Below are 15,325 nucleotides of genomic sequence, written 5' to 3'. Positions count from 1 at the left end.
GTGGGGGGGGTCCCACAGAGCTGGGGGGGGGCAGGACACTGGGGAACCCCCCATGAGGGGTGGGATGCTCAGGGTCCCCCCTATGAGTACTGGGGGGGCAGGATACTGGGGACCCCCCAGGGTGGGGGGTCAGAACGCTGGGGACAAGGGTGGGGGGAGGATAGTGGGGGTCCCCTCTAGGGGTTTTGAGGGGGGGGGAGGACACTTGGGGACCCCCCCATGAGGGGTGGGATGCTCAGGGGCCCCCCCGTGAGTACTGGGGGGGCGCAGGATGCTGGGGACTCACCAGGGGTGGGGGGGGACACTAGGGGTCCCCTCTAGGGGTTTTGAGGGGGGGAGGACACTTGGGGACCCCCCATGAGGGGTGGGATGCTCAGGGGCCCCCCCGTGGGTACTGGGGGGCGTCAGGATTCTGGTGGGACCCCCCCCCGAGTTGGGAGGGGGCTTGGGGGGGGCAGGACACCGGGGACCCCCCCGGGGTGGGGGGGGACACTGGGGGCCCCCTGCAGGGCCTTGCGGGGGCCGGGGGGACCCTCGGGGACCCCCGGGGGGGGGGGGGGGCAGGACAGACGCGCCCCCCCCCGCCCCTTCCCGCACTACATTTCCCAGCGCCCCCCGCGGAGGCGCGCGCGGAATGATGACGTCACTCGCAGCACGCGGCTTCCACGGAGCCCTCTCGCAGCACGCGGCGCGCGGATCCTTCCGCCGCGGAGACGAGAAGTAGTCCCACCCCCCCCGCCCCGGTACCGGTACCGCGGCCTCCACCCGCCCCCACCCACTACGTCCCCGCCGGCGGAGCCGCTGCGAGGTGCCCGGGAGGGTCCAGCGGGGCCGGGGCGGCCGCGGGGAGGTGGCGGGGCGGTTCCTGGCGGAGGGAGCGTATATAAGGGCGGCGGCGCGGCCGACGGGCCTTTTCCGCCGGGCCGAGAGCGCGATGGTGAGGGCGGCGCGGCCGGGGGGGCCCGGGGGGAGCCTGGGGCGGGGGCGTGTGGGGCACGGAGGGGCTCCGGGGGGCACGGGGGGGCATGTGGGGCAGCGGGAGACCGTGGGGGCCCGTGTGGGGCAGGAGGTGCCGGAGGGGGGGAGCGCAGGGGGGCCCGAGGGTCCATATGGGGCGGGGGGTGCTGGGGGGGGGCCGTGGGGGTTCATGGGGGGCAGGGGGTGCTGTGGGGGGGATGCAGGGAGGCCATAGGGCCCATATGGGGTGGGGGGGGCTGGGGGGGCTCGTAGGAGCTGCTGGGGCCTGTGCCGGGCCCGGGGGGGGCTCTGTGGGTGCAGGTTGGGGGGTCCGGTGCCGTCCCCAGCGGGGCCGGGGGGGTCTCGGGTTCATCCTCTTCCCCCCCCCCCCAGACGAAGAAGAGGAGGAACAACGGTCGGGCCAAGAAGGGCCGCGGCCATGTCCAGCCCATCCGCTGCACCAACTGCGCCCGCTGCGTCCCCAAGGACAAGGCCATCAAGAAGTTTGTCATCAGGAACATCGTGGAGGCCGCGGCCGTCAGGGACATCTCGGAGGCCAGCGTGTTCGACTGTGAGGGCGGGGGGGCACGGGGGGGGGGCACAAGGGGGCTGGGGGGGCACCGGGGCTCCTTCGTGCCCCCTGTAATGGGGCTGACCCCACTCCCTCTGCTTGGGCGGGGATGGAGAGGGGGAGGCCGGTGCCCCCGGGTGTTTTGGGGTGCCAGGGGGGTCGCTGACCCCCCCTCGCCCCCTCCCCAGCCTACGTCCTGCCCAAGCTGTACGTGAAGCTGCATTACTGCGTGAGCTGCGCCATCCACAGCAAGGTGGTGCGGAACCGCTCGCGGGAGGCGCGCAAGGACCGGACCCCCCCGCCCCGCTTCCGACCCGCCGTGCGTATGGGGGGGCTGTGGGGGGGGGCTGGGAGGTCGCACCCCCCGCATCTGGCTGACGTTTCTCCTTCCCCCCACAGGGTGCTGCCCCCCGGCCACCCCCCAAGCCCATGTGAGGAGACCCTGGAGGAACGTGTCACCCCCCAACGCTGTTGGAATGTGTCCCCCCCCCACCCTGTGCAGGCTGAATAAAGGACCCTGCACCGAGCCCGGCTCCGTGTCTGGGGGGGGGGGACGTGTTGCTCTTGGGGCACGGGGGTGTTTGGGGTGACGGGGGGGCTCCTGGGCCCCTTCCTGCGATGGGGGGGGCTGGAGTGGGGGGGCCCTGGGCTCACCCCAGGGAAGGTGTGTGGAGGTGGGGGGGGGCTGTGCCCACCACAGGGCGGGGGGAGCCCCATCCTGGGGGACTGGGGGGGCCAGGGAGGGTCTTTGCTCTCTGGTGCTGTCCAGGCAGGGGAGTGGGATGTGTTTTGGGGGACAGATGTGCCCCCCCCCAGTTGGGTGGGTGGGGGGGGCACCCCCTGTCTGTGTGAGGGGGCTGGCCCTGTGACCTATGGGCCCCCCCCCAGGTCCTGGGGCTGCCCCCAGACCCCTCCTGTGGCCCCCAGACCTGGCACTGCCGGGGAGGCTGCGTGTGCCCTCGATCCTCCCCGGGGCCAGGAGCTGCCCTGAGCTGGGGGGGGGGCAACAGTGACACCCCCCCGCGGGGCTGGGTGTTACCTGGGGGGGCTGGATGGGGCTGGGGGGGGGGGCCTGGCCCTCACCGGGGCAGGACTGGTGGGTGTTGGGGGGCTACAATGGGGGCAGACACCCCCCCGTGGTGCTGGGGGGCTGCAATGGGGCCGGGCTGTGCCCTGGGGGGGCTGGATGGGGCTGGGGGGGGCCGAGAGGGGCCGGAGCTTTGCCCCGGGGGGGCTGCAGCGGGGGCCGGGCTTGGCCCGGCGGGGGGGGGGCGGTCCCAGTGCCGTTGCCCCGGGGCGCGGCGGGCGGGTCCCGGGACAGGCTGCCCAGGGGGGCCCCCCCGCCCCGCCCCGCCCCGGTCCCGCCCCGCCCCGGCGGCCCCGCGCCAGGTGCGCTCCCCCCGCCGCGCCCGGGCACGCCGCAGCCGCCGGAGCGCGGCCGCCATGGACCGGACCCGGTACCGGCACCGGCCCCGGGCGCTGCTGCCGCTGCTGGTGCTGGTGCTGCTCCGCGCCCCGGCGCCGGGCTCCGCGCAGGCAGGTGAGCACCGGGGCGGCACCGGGGGGACCGGGACAGCACCGGCGGGGACCGGGGGCATCGGGGCGGCACCGGGGGGACCGGGGCAGCACCGGAACCGGCGGGGGTTCCGCGGGTCCCGGCGGGACCGGGGCTGCGCGACGGGGACAGGCACCGGGGGCTGCCGGGGCGCTCGGGGGTCCCGGGACGGGCGGCGGGACCGGGAGCGCTCGGGGGTCCCGGCGGTCCCGTGGTCCCGATCCCGCCGGTGCGCTCGGGGATCCCGGTCCCGGTCCCGATCTCAGCGGCTCCCACGGCCCCTTCCCCGGGGGGAGCGTCCCGGGAACTCCCCCCGACCCCAGTCCCCAGCACCGGGACCAGGGGGACCCCCACGGCCCTGGGGGCGACCGGGACCGGCAAAGCCCCCCCCGGGCTGCGGCTCCGTCGGTGCCGGTGGCTCGGTTGCCCCCCCGGGGGTCGGTTCCCCCCCGGGGCAGAGGCACCTGCACCCCCCGCAGCTCCCGGGGCTGATTTTGGGCTGCGGGGCCGGGACCCCCCGACGCCGCCAGTCCCCCGCCGGGGCAGGGTGGGACCCCCCCGGGGGACCCCTCCGAGGACCCCCGGTCCCCACCCGTCCCGGGCCCCCCCACGCCGTGTCGGGGGCGCGGGGGCCGCTCCCGGAAGCGCCGGGTTCGCCCGGGAGTTGTTTTTCAACCCCGAAAGGAAAACACCGGGGGCCGGACGCGAAGGTGGGGCCGGCGTCACCCGTCGGGGCGCCCAGGTGTGGGGGGGGACACACGGCCGGTGGCGGGGGGACACACGGACGGCACGCGGGGACCCGCCCGAGCCCTCGGCGCCTCCGCTCGCGCCATGTGCCGCCGGCGACGCCGCGCCCGGGGGTCCGGCTGCCCCCCCCGGCAGGTGCCCGGTGCCGGTGTCGGGGCCCGCGGGCGGCTCCCCCCGGCCCTGGCTCGGAGCCCCTTTGTTCGGGGCCCGGATCCGGCCCCGCCGCGGCGCACACAGACCCCCCTTTGTGCCGCCCGCGGGGCCGAGGGCAGGAGGTCGGGGCTGGGCCCCCCCCCCGGTGCCCCCGGTGCTATTCCTGGCGGCGGGGGCCGCGGCTGATAGCCGGGGACGGGCGACGTGCCGGAGCTGCCAGCGGGGCCCCGCGCCGATAACGCCCGGCCGCGACGGCGCCCGGGGGGGGGCCCCGACCCCCGGCTCCCCGCGGGCAGGTGCACCCCGAGGGCCGGCGCCCGCAGCCCCCCCCGCGCCTCCGTTTGCCGGGGGCCGGCGCCGAGGGGGGTCCCGGGGTCCCGGCGGGACCCCCCGAGCGGCCGTCGGTGATTCACCAGCCCCGAAGCGCTGCGTGTGCCAGCGCGGGGGGGTCCCGCGGGGGCCCGATCCTGCCCCCCAGCACCCTGAGGACCCCCCGAGCAGCCTCTGCCGCCCCCAGACCCCCCCCCCGGTGTCCCTTGGAGGTCCCAGCCCCCTCCTGCCGTGCCCATCCCCGGGGCGTCGGGGCTGGGGGCCGGGCTCCAGCGCAGCTGGGACCTTTTTATAGCCCCTTCCCTGTGAAAATAGCCCCGGCCCGGGGGGGGGGGCGCGGGCTGCGGGGGGGGCGCTGGCCCCTTCCCACGCCTGCACCGAGCTGCCCGTTCTCTGCGGCCGCCCCCGGGAGGGGGCTCGGGCCCTTCCCTGCCCCCGCGCCGGGGCCGCACAAAGCTGCCATTTACCGGGGCCTGAGTCACGGCCGGGGGGACCGGGGGGGGCCGCAGCCCCGCTGCCCCCGGGGGTACCCGCTCCCCCGCCGCTTTCGGGGGGCTCGGCCTCCCCCCGCCCCGCTCGCCACAATCGCCCCTTTGTGCGCCCGCGGGGAGGGGGCCGCGTCCTGCCCCACGCACAAAGGGGCCCTGTGTGCCCTGGCGCGGGGGGGCCGCGCGGCCACTGACCCTGGGGCCCCCCTGGCGCCCACCGCCCCCCCCCCCCCCCACTCCAGCTCTGGGGGTCCTGGGGGGTCCGGGTGCCCCCGGCGTCGGGGCGGGACGGGCTGCGCCAGCGGCCGGGTCCGAAGTCCGGGTGCGTGGGGCGGGGGGGGGGGGGGGGGGGCCGTGCCCGGGGGGGGCCGCGCCCCAGCACCCGCCTTGCGCAAGGCTCACCCGGCCGGTTCGGGCGCTGCGTGGGGAGGGGAGGGTGGCGGAGCACCCATCACCCCCCCCGGGCACTGCCACCCCCGCGGCAGGGACAATGTGGGGGGCACCACCGGGGTGGGGACAGGGACATGGGGAGGGGGGGTCAGGGACACCATGGGGGCACCACCATGGCCAGTATGGGGGGGGGGATGCCATGGGGGGGTCAGGGACACCATGGGGGCACCACTATGGTGGGGACAACACGGGGGACAATGGGGGCACTTCCAGGGTGGGGACAGGGACATCATGGGGGGGGGGTCAGGGCCATCATGGGGGCACCACCATGGCCAGTATGGTGGGGGGGGCAGCATGGGGGGGTCAGGGATGCTGCAGAGGGCATGGCAGGGGACGTGGCCAGCACAGGAGGGGCAGAGCCACCAAGGAGGGGATGTGGCCATTGAGGGGGGGGACATGGCCACCACGGGGGGGGCCGCGGTGACAGGGCGCTGTGCCCGCAGTGTGCGCGGGGACGCTGAACGGGCTGAGCGTGACGGGGGACGCACAGCACCAGTACCAGACGCTGCACAGGATGTACAACAACTGCGAGATCGTGATGGGCAACCTGGAGATCGTCCTCATCGACCACGCGCAGGACCTGTCCTTCCTGCAGGCGAGTGGGGGGACACGGGGGGGGTGGCACGGGGACATGGACACGCGCTGACGCGTCCCCCCCGCCCCGCAGACCATCCGCGAGGTGACGGGCTACATCCTGATCGCCATGAACGTCTTCTCGTCGCTGCCGCTGCGGAACCTGCGCGTGATCCGCGGGACGCAGTTCTACGAGGAGAAGTACGCGCTCTTCGTGCTGCTCAACTACAACCCCAACGCCACCCACGCCCTGCGCCACCTCGGCCTCAACCAGCTCACAGGTGGGACCCCCCGGCACCCCCCCCGCGTCCTGGGAGCCAGCCTGGAGTGATGCCACCCCCCTGGGCACCCCAGAGCCGTGGTGTCCTCCCCATGGTCCCCATCCCAGAGTGATGGTGTCCCCATCATGGTCCCCATCCCAGAGTGATGGTGTCCCCATCATTGTCCCCATCACGGTCCCCATCCTGGAGCAGTGCTGTCATCATGGTCCCCATCCCAGAGTGATGGTGTCCCCATCATGATCCCCATCCCAGAGCGGTGTCACCCACCCTGGTCCCCATCCTGGAGCAGTGCTGTCCCCCGCTGCATCCTGGTGCCCATCACAGAGTGTTGCTGTCCCCACACCGTCCCCATCCAGATTGGTGCCACCTCCCTGTGCACCCCTGCCCCATGTTGTCCCCCCTGTGGTCCCCATCCCAAGGTGATGGTGTCCCCATCCTGGAGCGGTGCCACCCCCCTGTGGTCCCCATTCTGGAGCCGTGCTGTCCCCTCCTGCCTCCTGGTCCTCACCCCAGATTGGTGCCACCCCCCTGGGCACCCTGGGGCCGTGCTGCCCCCGCTGTGGTCCCCATCCTGGAGTGATGGTGTCCCCTGGAGTGGGGCTGTCCCCCCCCATGGGTCCCCGCCCCGTGCCCCCCCCGCAGAGATCCTGGCCGGCGGCGTGTACATCGAGAAGAACGCGCAGCTCTGCCACGTGGAGACAGTGGAGTGGCGGGACATCATGCGGGACCCCCGCCTGGAGCCCGTCGTGGGGGACAACGGCAAGAACTGTGCGTGGGGGGGGGGGGCGCAGGGGACCCCCGCGGTGGGGGGGTGACACCCGCCGGCTTTGGGGTGACCCCGCGCTGCCCCGCAGGCGCCCCGTGCCACGAGAGCTGCGGCGGGCACTGCTGGGGGCCCGGCCCCGAGGACTGCCAGAAACGTGGGTACCGGGGGGCCGGGGGGGGGCTGGGGCTGGGGGTGTGTGTCCCCCCCCGCTGACCCCTCCCCTCCCCGCAGTGACGAAGACCATCTGTGCCCCCCAGTGCAACGGGCGCTGCTTCGGGCGGGCGCCCAACGAGTGCTGCCACGAGGAGTGTGCGGGGGGCTGCACCGGCCCCCTCCAGACCCACTGCTTCGTACGTGCCCCCCCCCACCCTGGGGGGTCAGCCCTGCACACGGGGGGGGCCACGCTGAGCCGCGTCCCCGTGTCTGTCTGTCTGTCCTCTGTATGGTCCCTGTGTCCCTCTGTCTGTCCCTCTGGGGAGGGAGCTGGTCCCTGTCCCCCCCCTGGGTGGGCGTAGGGGGGGGGATGCTGCCTTGGCGGGGTGGGGGGAGGCGTCTGCATGTCTGTGTGTCCCTGTGTCCATCCGTGTGTCCATCCGTCTGTCCCCATGGGAGGGATCCCCACCCCGGGACAGGCACAGGGCGATGCTCGCTGGACACCCGTGCGTCCCCGTGTCCGTCTGTCCGCGTCGCTGTGCCACCCCCCCCGACCCGTCCATCTGTCCGTCCGTCCGTCCCGCAGGCCTGCCGGCACTTCAACGACAGCGGGGCCTGCGTCCCCCTCTGCCCCCAGCCCCTCATCTACAACAAACTCACCTTCCAGCTGGAGCCCAACCCCGACACCAAGTACCAGTACGGGGGCATCTGCGTCCGGAGCTGCCCGCGTGAGCTGGGGCACGGGGAGGGGGCTGGGGGGGGTCCCAGGGGGCTGGGGGGGTCCAGGGGGGCTGGGGGGGGTCCCGGGGGGCTGGGGGGACTCGGGCTCTGACCCCAAGGGTCTCCCCGCAGACAACTTCGTGGTGGACCAGAGCTCGTGCGTCCGCGCGTGCCCCAACGACAAGATGGAGGTGGAGAAGAACGGGCTGAAGATGTGCGAGCCCTGCGGGGGGCTGTGCCCCAAGGGTAGGGGCTGGGGGGCCCGGGGGGGGCCGGGGGGGGGCTGGGGGCTGCAGGACGAGCCCTCACCGTCCCCGTCCCGCAGCCTGCGAGGGCACCGGCGCCGGCAGCAAGTACCAGACCGTGGACTCCAGCAACATCGACACCTTCGTGAACTGCACCAAGATCCTGGGCAACCTGGACTTCCTCATCACGGGCCTGGAGGGGTGCGGCGGGGGGGGCTGGGGGAGGGGCTGGGGGTGCGGGGTGCAGCCCCCCACCCCGCTCACCGCTCCGGCCCCGCAGGGATCCCTGGCGCAACATCTCGGCGCTGGACCCCGAGAAGCTGAACGTGTTCCGGACGGTGCGGGAGATCACGGGTGAGCGGCGGGGCCGGGACCCCCCAGGACCCCCCGCCAGGGCCACCTTGACCCCCCCAGGGCCACCTTGACCCCCCCAGGGCCACCCTGACCCCGACCCCCCCCCAGGGTACCTGAACATCCAGTCCTGGCCCAAGCACATGCACAACTTCAGCGTCTTCTCCAACCTCGTCACCATCGGGGGACGGAGCCTCTACAAGTGAGTCCCCCCCGTCCCTGCAGCCCCCGACCTGGCGGCTCATGGACCCCTTCTGTGTGTCCTGCTGCCCCCAGCGTCCCCTGTCCCTGTGTCCCCTCATTGTCCCCTGTCCCTGCATCCCCCCTGCATCATCCCTCATTCCTGCATCCCCTCATTGTCCCTGTGTCCCCCCATCATCCCCTGTCCGTGTCCCCTCATTGTCCCCGTCTCTGCACGTCCCTGCATCCCCTGTCCCTGCATCCCCCTGTTGTCCCCTGTCCCTGTGTCCCCTCATTGTCCCCTGTCCCTGCATCCCCTGTCCCTGCACATCCCTGCATCCCTGTTGTCCCTTGTCCCTGCATGTCCCTGCATCCCTTGTCCCTGATTCCCCCCATTGTCCCCCATCCCTGCATCCGCCATCATCCCCATCCCTGCATCCCCTGTTGTCCCCTCATTGTCCCCCATCCCTGCATCCCCCATCCCCTGTCCCCACCCCTGCCCATCCCCGCGTCCCCCCGGGGCTGGCAGCCCCCCCAGACCCCCCCCCATCCCTTACACCCCCCCCCGCAGCCGGGGTTTCTCGCTGCTCATCATGAAGAACGAGAACGTGACGTCGCTGGGGCTGCGCTCGCTGCGGGAGGTGAGCGCGGGGCGCGTGTACATCACCGAGAACCGCCGGCTCTGCTACCTGCACACCGTGCACTGGGCCGCCCTCACGCGCCGCCGCGCCGACCTCGACATCCGCAACAACAAACCCCGCAGCAAGTGCCGTGAGTGGGGCCAGGGGCTGCGGGGGGGCGATGGGGGCCGCGGGGTCCCCACGCTGAGCCCCCCCCCCCGTGTCCCCCCGCAGAGCAAGAGGGGAAGGTGTGCGACCCGCTGTGCTCGGCCGAGGGCTGCTGGGGCCCCGGCCCCGCGCAGTGCCTGTCCTGCCGCCACTACAGCCGCCGCGGCGTCTGCGTGCCCACGTGCCGCTTCACCCAGGGGTGAGGGGGTGATCCTGCGGGGGGCACGAGCGGGGGTGTTGGGGTGGGGTCCTGGGGTGGGGACCAGAGGGAGATCAGCTCCTGGGGTGGGCACGGGGAGCAGGATGGACCCCGGGGTGGGCAGGGGGGTCAGTGCCAGGGTGGGATGGACCCTGGGGGGGGGAACGGACACTGGGGTGGACCCTGGGGTGGGCAGGGGGGTCAGTGCCAGGGTGGGATGGACCCTGGGGGGGGGAACGGACACTGGGGTGGACCCTGGGGTGGGCAGCGGGGTCAGCATTGGGGTGGGATGGACCCTGGGGGAAACTGACACCACAGTGGGATGGACCCCGGGGCAGGGGGACTGAATCTGGGGTGGGCAGGACATCAGGGTGGACCCCAGGGTGGGCAGAGGGGTCAGCATCGGGGTGGGGTGGACGCTGGTGGGGGGCACAGACCCCAGGGTGGGATGGACCCTGTGGAGAACTGACCCTGGGGTGGGCAGGACACCAACGTGGACCCCAGGGTGGGCAGGGGGTCAGCATCGGGGTGGGATGGACCCGGAGGGGGGACTGACCCCAGGGTGGGCACTGGGGGGGGAACTGGGCCGCCGGGGTGGCCGGTGACGCCACCTTGTCCCCACAGGGAGACGCGGGAGTTCGCCCAGGGGGGCGAGTGCTTCGAGTGCCACCCCGAGTGCGAGCGCGTGGAGGGCAACGTCACCTGCAACGGCTCGGTACGGCGCGGCCGGGGACCCGCGGCGGTGCCGGTGCCGGTGCCGGTGCCATCCCCACGGGCCCTCACACGCCGTCCCGCCCCGCAGGGCGCCGACACCTGCACCCGCTGCGCCCGCTACCGCGACGGGCCCCACTGCGTGGAGAGCTGCCCCGAGGGCATCCTGGGCGAGCGCGGGCCCATCTACAAGTACCCGGACAGCGGCCGCGAGTGCCGGCCCTGCCACGAGAACTGCACCCGCGGGTGCGGGGGGACGGGACGGGGGGGGAGCTCCGGGTGGGGGGGGGGGGGGGCCCGTGCCCGGCTCATCCCCGGCTCCGTGTCTGCAGGTGCCTGGGGCCGCTGCTGCGGGACTGCCTGGGGGAGGCCCTGCCCGTCTCCAGGTACTGGGGGGCTGCCATGCCGTGCCGTGCCGTGCTGCGCCGCGTGGTGCCATGACGTGCCCTGCCCTGGTCTGCCGTGGCACGCTGTGCTGCACCGTGCTGCATTGCACCATGCTGTGCTGTGCCGTGCCATGCCCTGGTGTGCCATACCGTGCCGTGCTGCACCATGCCGTGCCACCCCGCCCCGCTCTGGGGCCATTCCCTGTCCACACGGGCGTTGGGGACCCCCTGCCCTGCCCTGGCTGTGCCACCTCCCCCCCTGCCCGCGCCAGCCCCAGGGTTGGGGTCCGTGCCACCCCTGGGCTCAGCCCCGGCCTCCTCCCGCGCCCAGGAAGACGCCAACGGTGATCGCGGTGATGGTGGTCGGGGGGCTCTTCCTCTCCTGCTCCTGCGTCCTCCTGGCCCTGCTCTACTGGCGCGGGAAGAAGATCCAGAAGAAGCGGGCGATGCGGCGCTACCTGGAGCGGGGCGAGGTGAGGGGGGGGTCCAGGGCCGCGGGGAGGGGGCTTGGCAGGCGGGAGGGGAGTGGGACCCATCCCCATCCCTGTCCGTAGCCAGCCCCGTCCCTCCCCAGCCCCGTTCCCATCCAGCCCGTCCCAGGTCCCCATCCCCATCCCTGTCCCCATCCCCATCTCCATCTGTCCCCATCCCTGTCCCTGTCCCTGTCCCCGTCCCTGTCCCCATCTGTCCCCGTCCCGGCAGAGCCTGGAGCCGCTGGACCCCAGTGAAAAGGCCAACAAGGTGCTCGCCCGCATCTTCAAGGAGACGGAGCTGAAGCGGCTCAAGGTTCTGGGCTCCGGCGTCTTCGGGACCGTGCACAAGGTGAGCGGGGGGCTCGATGGCGGTGGCGGGGGGCTCGGCTGGGGCCCGGCCCGGTGCTCACCGGGCCACCCCGTCCCCCCCCTCCCAGGGCATCTGGATCCCTGACGGGGACTCCATCAAGATCCCGGTGAGCATCAAGGTGATCGAGGACTGGAGCGGGCAGCAGTCCTTCCACGCCGTCACCGACGTGAGTCCCGGGGCTGGGGAGGGGGGGGACACATGGGGGGGTCCCCGGGGGGGTCTCGGCCCCGGCTGACGCTGCCCCGCAGCACATGCTGGCCATCGGCAGCCTGGACCATGCCTACATCGTGCGGCTGCTGGGCATCTGCCCCGGCGCGCGGCTGCAGCTGGTGACGCAGCTCCTGCCCCTCGGCTCCCTCCTCGACTACGTCCGCAAGAACCGCGGCGCCATCAGCCCCCAGCTCCTGCTCAACTGGTGCGTCCAGGTGGCCAAGGTGAGTCCTGGGGGCTGGGGGGGTGGTCCCCGCGCCGCCCTGGCCCCACTGACACCCCCCCCACCCCCCCCAGGGGATGTACTACCTGGAGGAGCACCGCATGGTGCACCGCAACCTGGCCGCCCGCAACGTGCTGCTCAAGTCCCCCAGCCAGGCGCAGGTGGCCGACTTCGGCATCGCCGACCTGCTCTACCCCGACGACAAGAAGTATTTCTACAACGAGGTCAAGGTGGGACCCCCGGGGACCCCCCGGGGACCCCCTGTGCCGTGGGACACCCCCCTCCCAGCCTACACCCCCCATACCCCCTGCACCCCCTCCTCTTTGTGACCCCGGTGTCCCCAGCGCCCAGGGGTGTCCCATCCCCTCCGTGCCCCGTGGGGTGTCCCCCCCATGTCCCCCCCATGTCCCCCCCGTGTCCCCATGTCCCCCCACACCCCACTTTGCCCCTCGCAGACGCCCATCAAGTGGATGGCTCTGGAGAGCATCCACTTCGGGAAGTACACGCACCAGAGCGACGTCTGGAGCTACGGTGAGCGCTGGCCCCCGGCACCCCCCCAGCCCCCCGCCGCCCACCCCCAGGGGCTCACCGGGCCCGTCCCCGCAGGCGTGACGCTCTGGGAGATGATGACATTCGGGGCCGAGCCCTACGCCGGGATCCGCCTGGCCGAGGTGCCCGACCTGCTGGAGAAGGGCGAGCGGCTCTCGCAGCCCCAGATCTGCACCATTGACGTCTACATGGTGATGGTGAAGTGTGAGTGGGGGGGCCACCGCCCCGGGAGGGGCCTGCTCCTGTCCCCAGCCCTGTCCCCAGCACCAGGGCAGGGTCCTGGTCCTGTCCCCGTCCCTGGGGAGGGTCCCAGCTCTCAGCCCCCGCCGCCCCCCCAGGCTGGATGATCGACGAGAACATCCGTCCCACCTTCAAGGAGCTGGCGAACGAGTTCACCCGCATGGCCCGCGACCCCCCCCGCTACCTGGTGATCAAGGTGAGTGTCACCCCCCCATCCCCATCCCAGACCCCCCTCCCTGGCCCCGCAGCCCCTGACGCCACCGTGTCCCCCCCCCGCAGCAGGAGAGCGGGGCTGCGCCGCCCGCCGAGCCCCCCACCCTCAGCGACAAGGAGCTGGATGACATGGAGACGCTGGAGCTGGAGGAGGAGGAGGAGGAGCTGGACGCCTCCTTCGGCCTCGCCACTGGGCTCTACCCGCAGCGGCCGCGGGGCAGCTGCGTCCGGGTGAGACCCCTCTGCCCCCATGGGTCTGGGGGCTCCGGGGGCTCTGGGGCAGGGTTGGGGCGCGGGGTCCCAGGACGGGGCACAAGGTATCCCAGCCCCAAACCCCCCATAGGGTGGGATGCGCGACTGACCCACGGGAACCCCCCTCTGAGCCTCAGCGGGACCCCCTGCCCCGTTCCTGCAGTGGGGTGGGGGGGTCCCAGCCCCTGTGTCCGTGTCCCCCACCCTTGGCTGGGTGTCAACCCCCCCGTGTCCCCGCGCAGAGCCCCAGCCTGCTCAGCCCCCCGGCCGGCTACATCCCCATGAACCAGCCCGGCCTCGGCAGCGGCCGCCAGGTACCGGGGGCTCGGGGGGGGCTGGGGGGTCTCTGGGGGGGTGACCATGGGGTGCCAGGGCAGGGGGGGCAAAGGGGTGGCTGTGGGGTGGTGGGAGGCGAAGCAGGTGCTGTGGGGTGACGGGGGGTCCGCAGGGCCACCCCCCCCCACTCAGCCCCGTGTCCCCCAGGGCGGGGGGTGCCGGCCGCCGCGGCGCAGCCGCCAGGAGTCCGTGGGGCGGACAGTGTCGGAGTCGTCGGAGGGCCGGGGCACGGCCTCGGAGCTGGACCTGGCCGAGGGGGGGTCGCTCTCGGGGAGCCTCTGCCGCAGCCTGCGCTCGCGGGGGGACAGCGCGTACCTGTCGCAGCGGGAGAGCTTCCCCCCGCCGCCCCCCAGCTCCGAGGGCAGCGAGGAGGACGCCAACGGCTACGTCACCCCCAACTGCGCCGCACGGGGTGAGGGGCGCGGCCCTGGGGGGGGTCCCGTCCTTGGGGTGGGGGTCCCTCCCTGTAGGAGCGGGTCTGGGGGCTCCCCCCGCCGTGGGGGGGGTGCAGGGAGCCTGTCCCCAAGGGGCAGCGGGTCCCATCCCCACGGGGTTTGGAGTTCGGGGGGGGGGTTCACCCTAGTGGGGTGGGGGCTTGGGGGCTCCTGTGTCTGGGGGGGGGCCCATCCTCAGCGTTAGGGGTGGGGGGGACCCATTGGGGCAGGTTTGGGGTTCAGGCTGGGGAAGGGGGACCATGCTTTAGGGAGTGAGGGGTGTGGTGTGGGCTGAACCCCCCCCACGGCCCAGCCAAGACCCCCCCAAAGCCAGGACAGGCCCCAGGGGCAGAGTGGGAGGGGACCGGGGGGGTCCTGGCTGTTGTCTCACCCCCACCCCACAGAGACGGACCCCACCGGGGGCTCGGTGCCGGAGCTGGAGGAGGAGGAGTACGAGTACATGAACCGCCGGCCTGGGGGGGCCCCGGGAGCCCCCCCGCCGCGGGCGGCCTCGCTGGAGGAGCTGGGCTACGAGTACATGGAGGTGGGCTCGGAGCCGGGGGCCCCCCCGGGCCGGGGGCCGGAGGAGGAGGACTATGAGTACATGAACAAGCAGCCGCGGCTGAGCCGCTCGCTGGGCAGCGTGGTGGGGGGGCCGGTACCCCGGCCCGAGGGCGGCCCCCCCCGCCACGACGGCTACACCGACATGCGCCCCGGGGAGGCCCCCCCGGCCCCCGAGGAGGAGCAGGGCTACGAGGAGATGGAGGCGGTGCTGGCCCCCCGCTGCCCCGGCTGCCGCGGCCCCCCCGGACCCCCCACCCCCTGCATGAAGCCCCTGCGGAGCCTCGAGGCCTCGGACTGCGCCTTCGACAACCCCGACTACTGGCACAGCCGCCTCTTCGCCAAGGCGGACGCGCAGCGGACATAGGGGACCCCCCGGACCCCCCCCCCCGGCACCCCGCTGCCTTCCTGGCCCCCCCCGGGGCCGTTTACACTAGAGATGAAGGATCCCCCCTCGGGGGCATGAGCCAAAGCAGCTGGGGGGGGCTGAGGCTCGGGCAGGGGGCTGAGGGGTCACAGCCCAGCCTGGGGGGGCCGCGAGCCCTCGGGGTGCACCCGCTCTCTGCCCCCCCCCTTCCCAAAGCCTTTCTCGCGGTACGGGGCCGGGGGGGCGAACCCTGAGCACCCCGCGCTGGGGAGGGGGCAGCCCAGGCCCCCTGCAGAGGGGGGTCTGGACCCCTGGGTCCCCTCCCACTGTGCCGGGCAGATGCCCCCCCAGCCAAAGGTGCTCCCTGTGCGCAGAGGTGCTGCATCGGTCCCTGTTGGGGGGGGCCGGGGGTCCCATCTGGGGCTGGGGTCCCTGCTGGGGCTGGAGGGTCCCTGTCTGGGGCCGGGGGTCCCTGTCTGGGGTGCAGGGGGCT

General features: G+C 74.0%; 2 protein-coding genes across 2 annotated transcripts; both read left to right on the top strand.

The window, feature by feature from the left end:
* The first annotated feature begins 814 nt into the window (after nucleotides 1-814).
* On the top strand, nucleotides 815-2,054 carry RPS26 (ribosomal protein S26). Its single transcript, XM_068410056.1, has 4 exons — nucleotides 815-937; nucleotides 1,351-1,528; nucleotides 1,717-1,847; nucleotides 1,928-2,054. The coding sequence occupies exons 1-4, from the start codon at nucleotides 935-937 to the stop codon at nucleotides 1,961-1,963; spliced, it is 348 nt and encodes a 115-aa protein (XP_068266157.1). The 5' UTR covers nucleotides 815-934; the 3' UTR covers nucleotides 1,964-2,054.
* A 917-nt stretch (nucleotides 2,055-2,971) lies between these two features.
* On the top strand, nucleotides 2,972-14,832 carry ERBB3 (erb-b2 receptor tyrosine kinase 3). The gene is made up of 28 exons (XM_068410913.1): nucleotides 2,972-3,068; nucleotides 5,695-5,846; nucleotides 5,919-6,105; nucleotides 6,748-6,873; nucleotides 6,960-7,025; nucleotides 7,103-7,221; nucleotides 7,611-7,752; nucleotides 7,877-7,990; nucleotides 8,070-8,190; nucleotides 8,270-8,343; nucleotides 8,452-8,542; nucleotides 9,092-9,291; nucleotides 9,375-9,507; nucleotides 10,132-10,222; nucleotides 10,310-10,464; nucleotides 10,551-10,604; nucleotides 10,936-11,077; nucleotides 11,307-11,426; nucleotides 11,515-11,613; nucleotides 11,696-11,881; nucleotides 11,955-12,110; nucleotides 12,336-12,411; nucleotides 12,487-12,633; nucleotides 12,768-12,865; nucleotides 12,949-13,113; nucleotides 13,377-13,448; nucleotides 13,618-13,882; nucleotides 14,309-14,832. Exons 1-28 carry the CDS (start codon nucleotides 2,972-2,974, stop codon nucleotides 14,830-14,832), a joined length of 3,972 nt encoding a protein of 1,323 aa, XP_068267014.1.
* The last annotated feature ends 493 nt before the right edge of the window (nucleotides 14,833-15,325 follow it).

The sequence above is a fragment of the Nyctibius grandis genome, chromosome 11, assembly GCF_013368605.1.
Source record: "Nyctibius grandis isolate bNycGra1 chromosome 11, bNycGra1.pri, whole genome shotgun sequence".
Taxonomy (NCBI): Eukaryota; Metazoa; Chordata; class Aves; order Nyctibiiformes; family Nyctibiidae; genus Nyctibius; species Nyctibius grandis.
Note: the sequence above shows the minus strand (reverse complement) of the source record. Positions and strands in the feature narration are given on the sequence as shown.

Excerpts from the sequence above, each read along its gene's own strand:
- RPS26 (XM_068410056.1), top strand. Across the intron at positions 1,529-1,716 it reads GGAGGCCAGCGTGTTCGACT|CCTACGTCCTGCCCAAGCTG; the intron begins GTGAGGGCGGGG and ends CCCCCTCCCCAG. Across the intron at positions 1,848-1,927 it reads CGCCCCGCTTCCGACCCGCC|GGTGCTGCCCCCCGGCCACC; the intron begins GTGCGTATGGGG and ends TTCCCCCCACAG.
- ERBB3 (XM_068410913.1), top strand. The coding sequence starts at position 2,972 with ATGGACCGGACCCGGTACCGGCACCGGCCCCGGGCGCTGCTGCCGCTG. Across the intron at positions 11,078-11,306 it reads GCTACCTGGAGCGGGGCGAG|AGCCTGGAGCCGCTGGACCC; the intron begins GTGAGGGGGGGG and ends CCGTCCCGGCAG. Across the intron at positions 13,449-13,617 it reads GCCTCGGCAGCGGCCGCCAG|GGCGGGGGGTGCCGGCCGCC; the intron begins GTACCGGGGGCT and ends CGTGTCCCCCAG.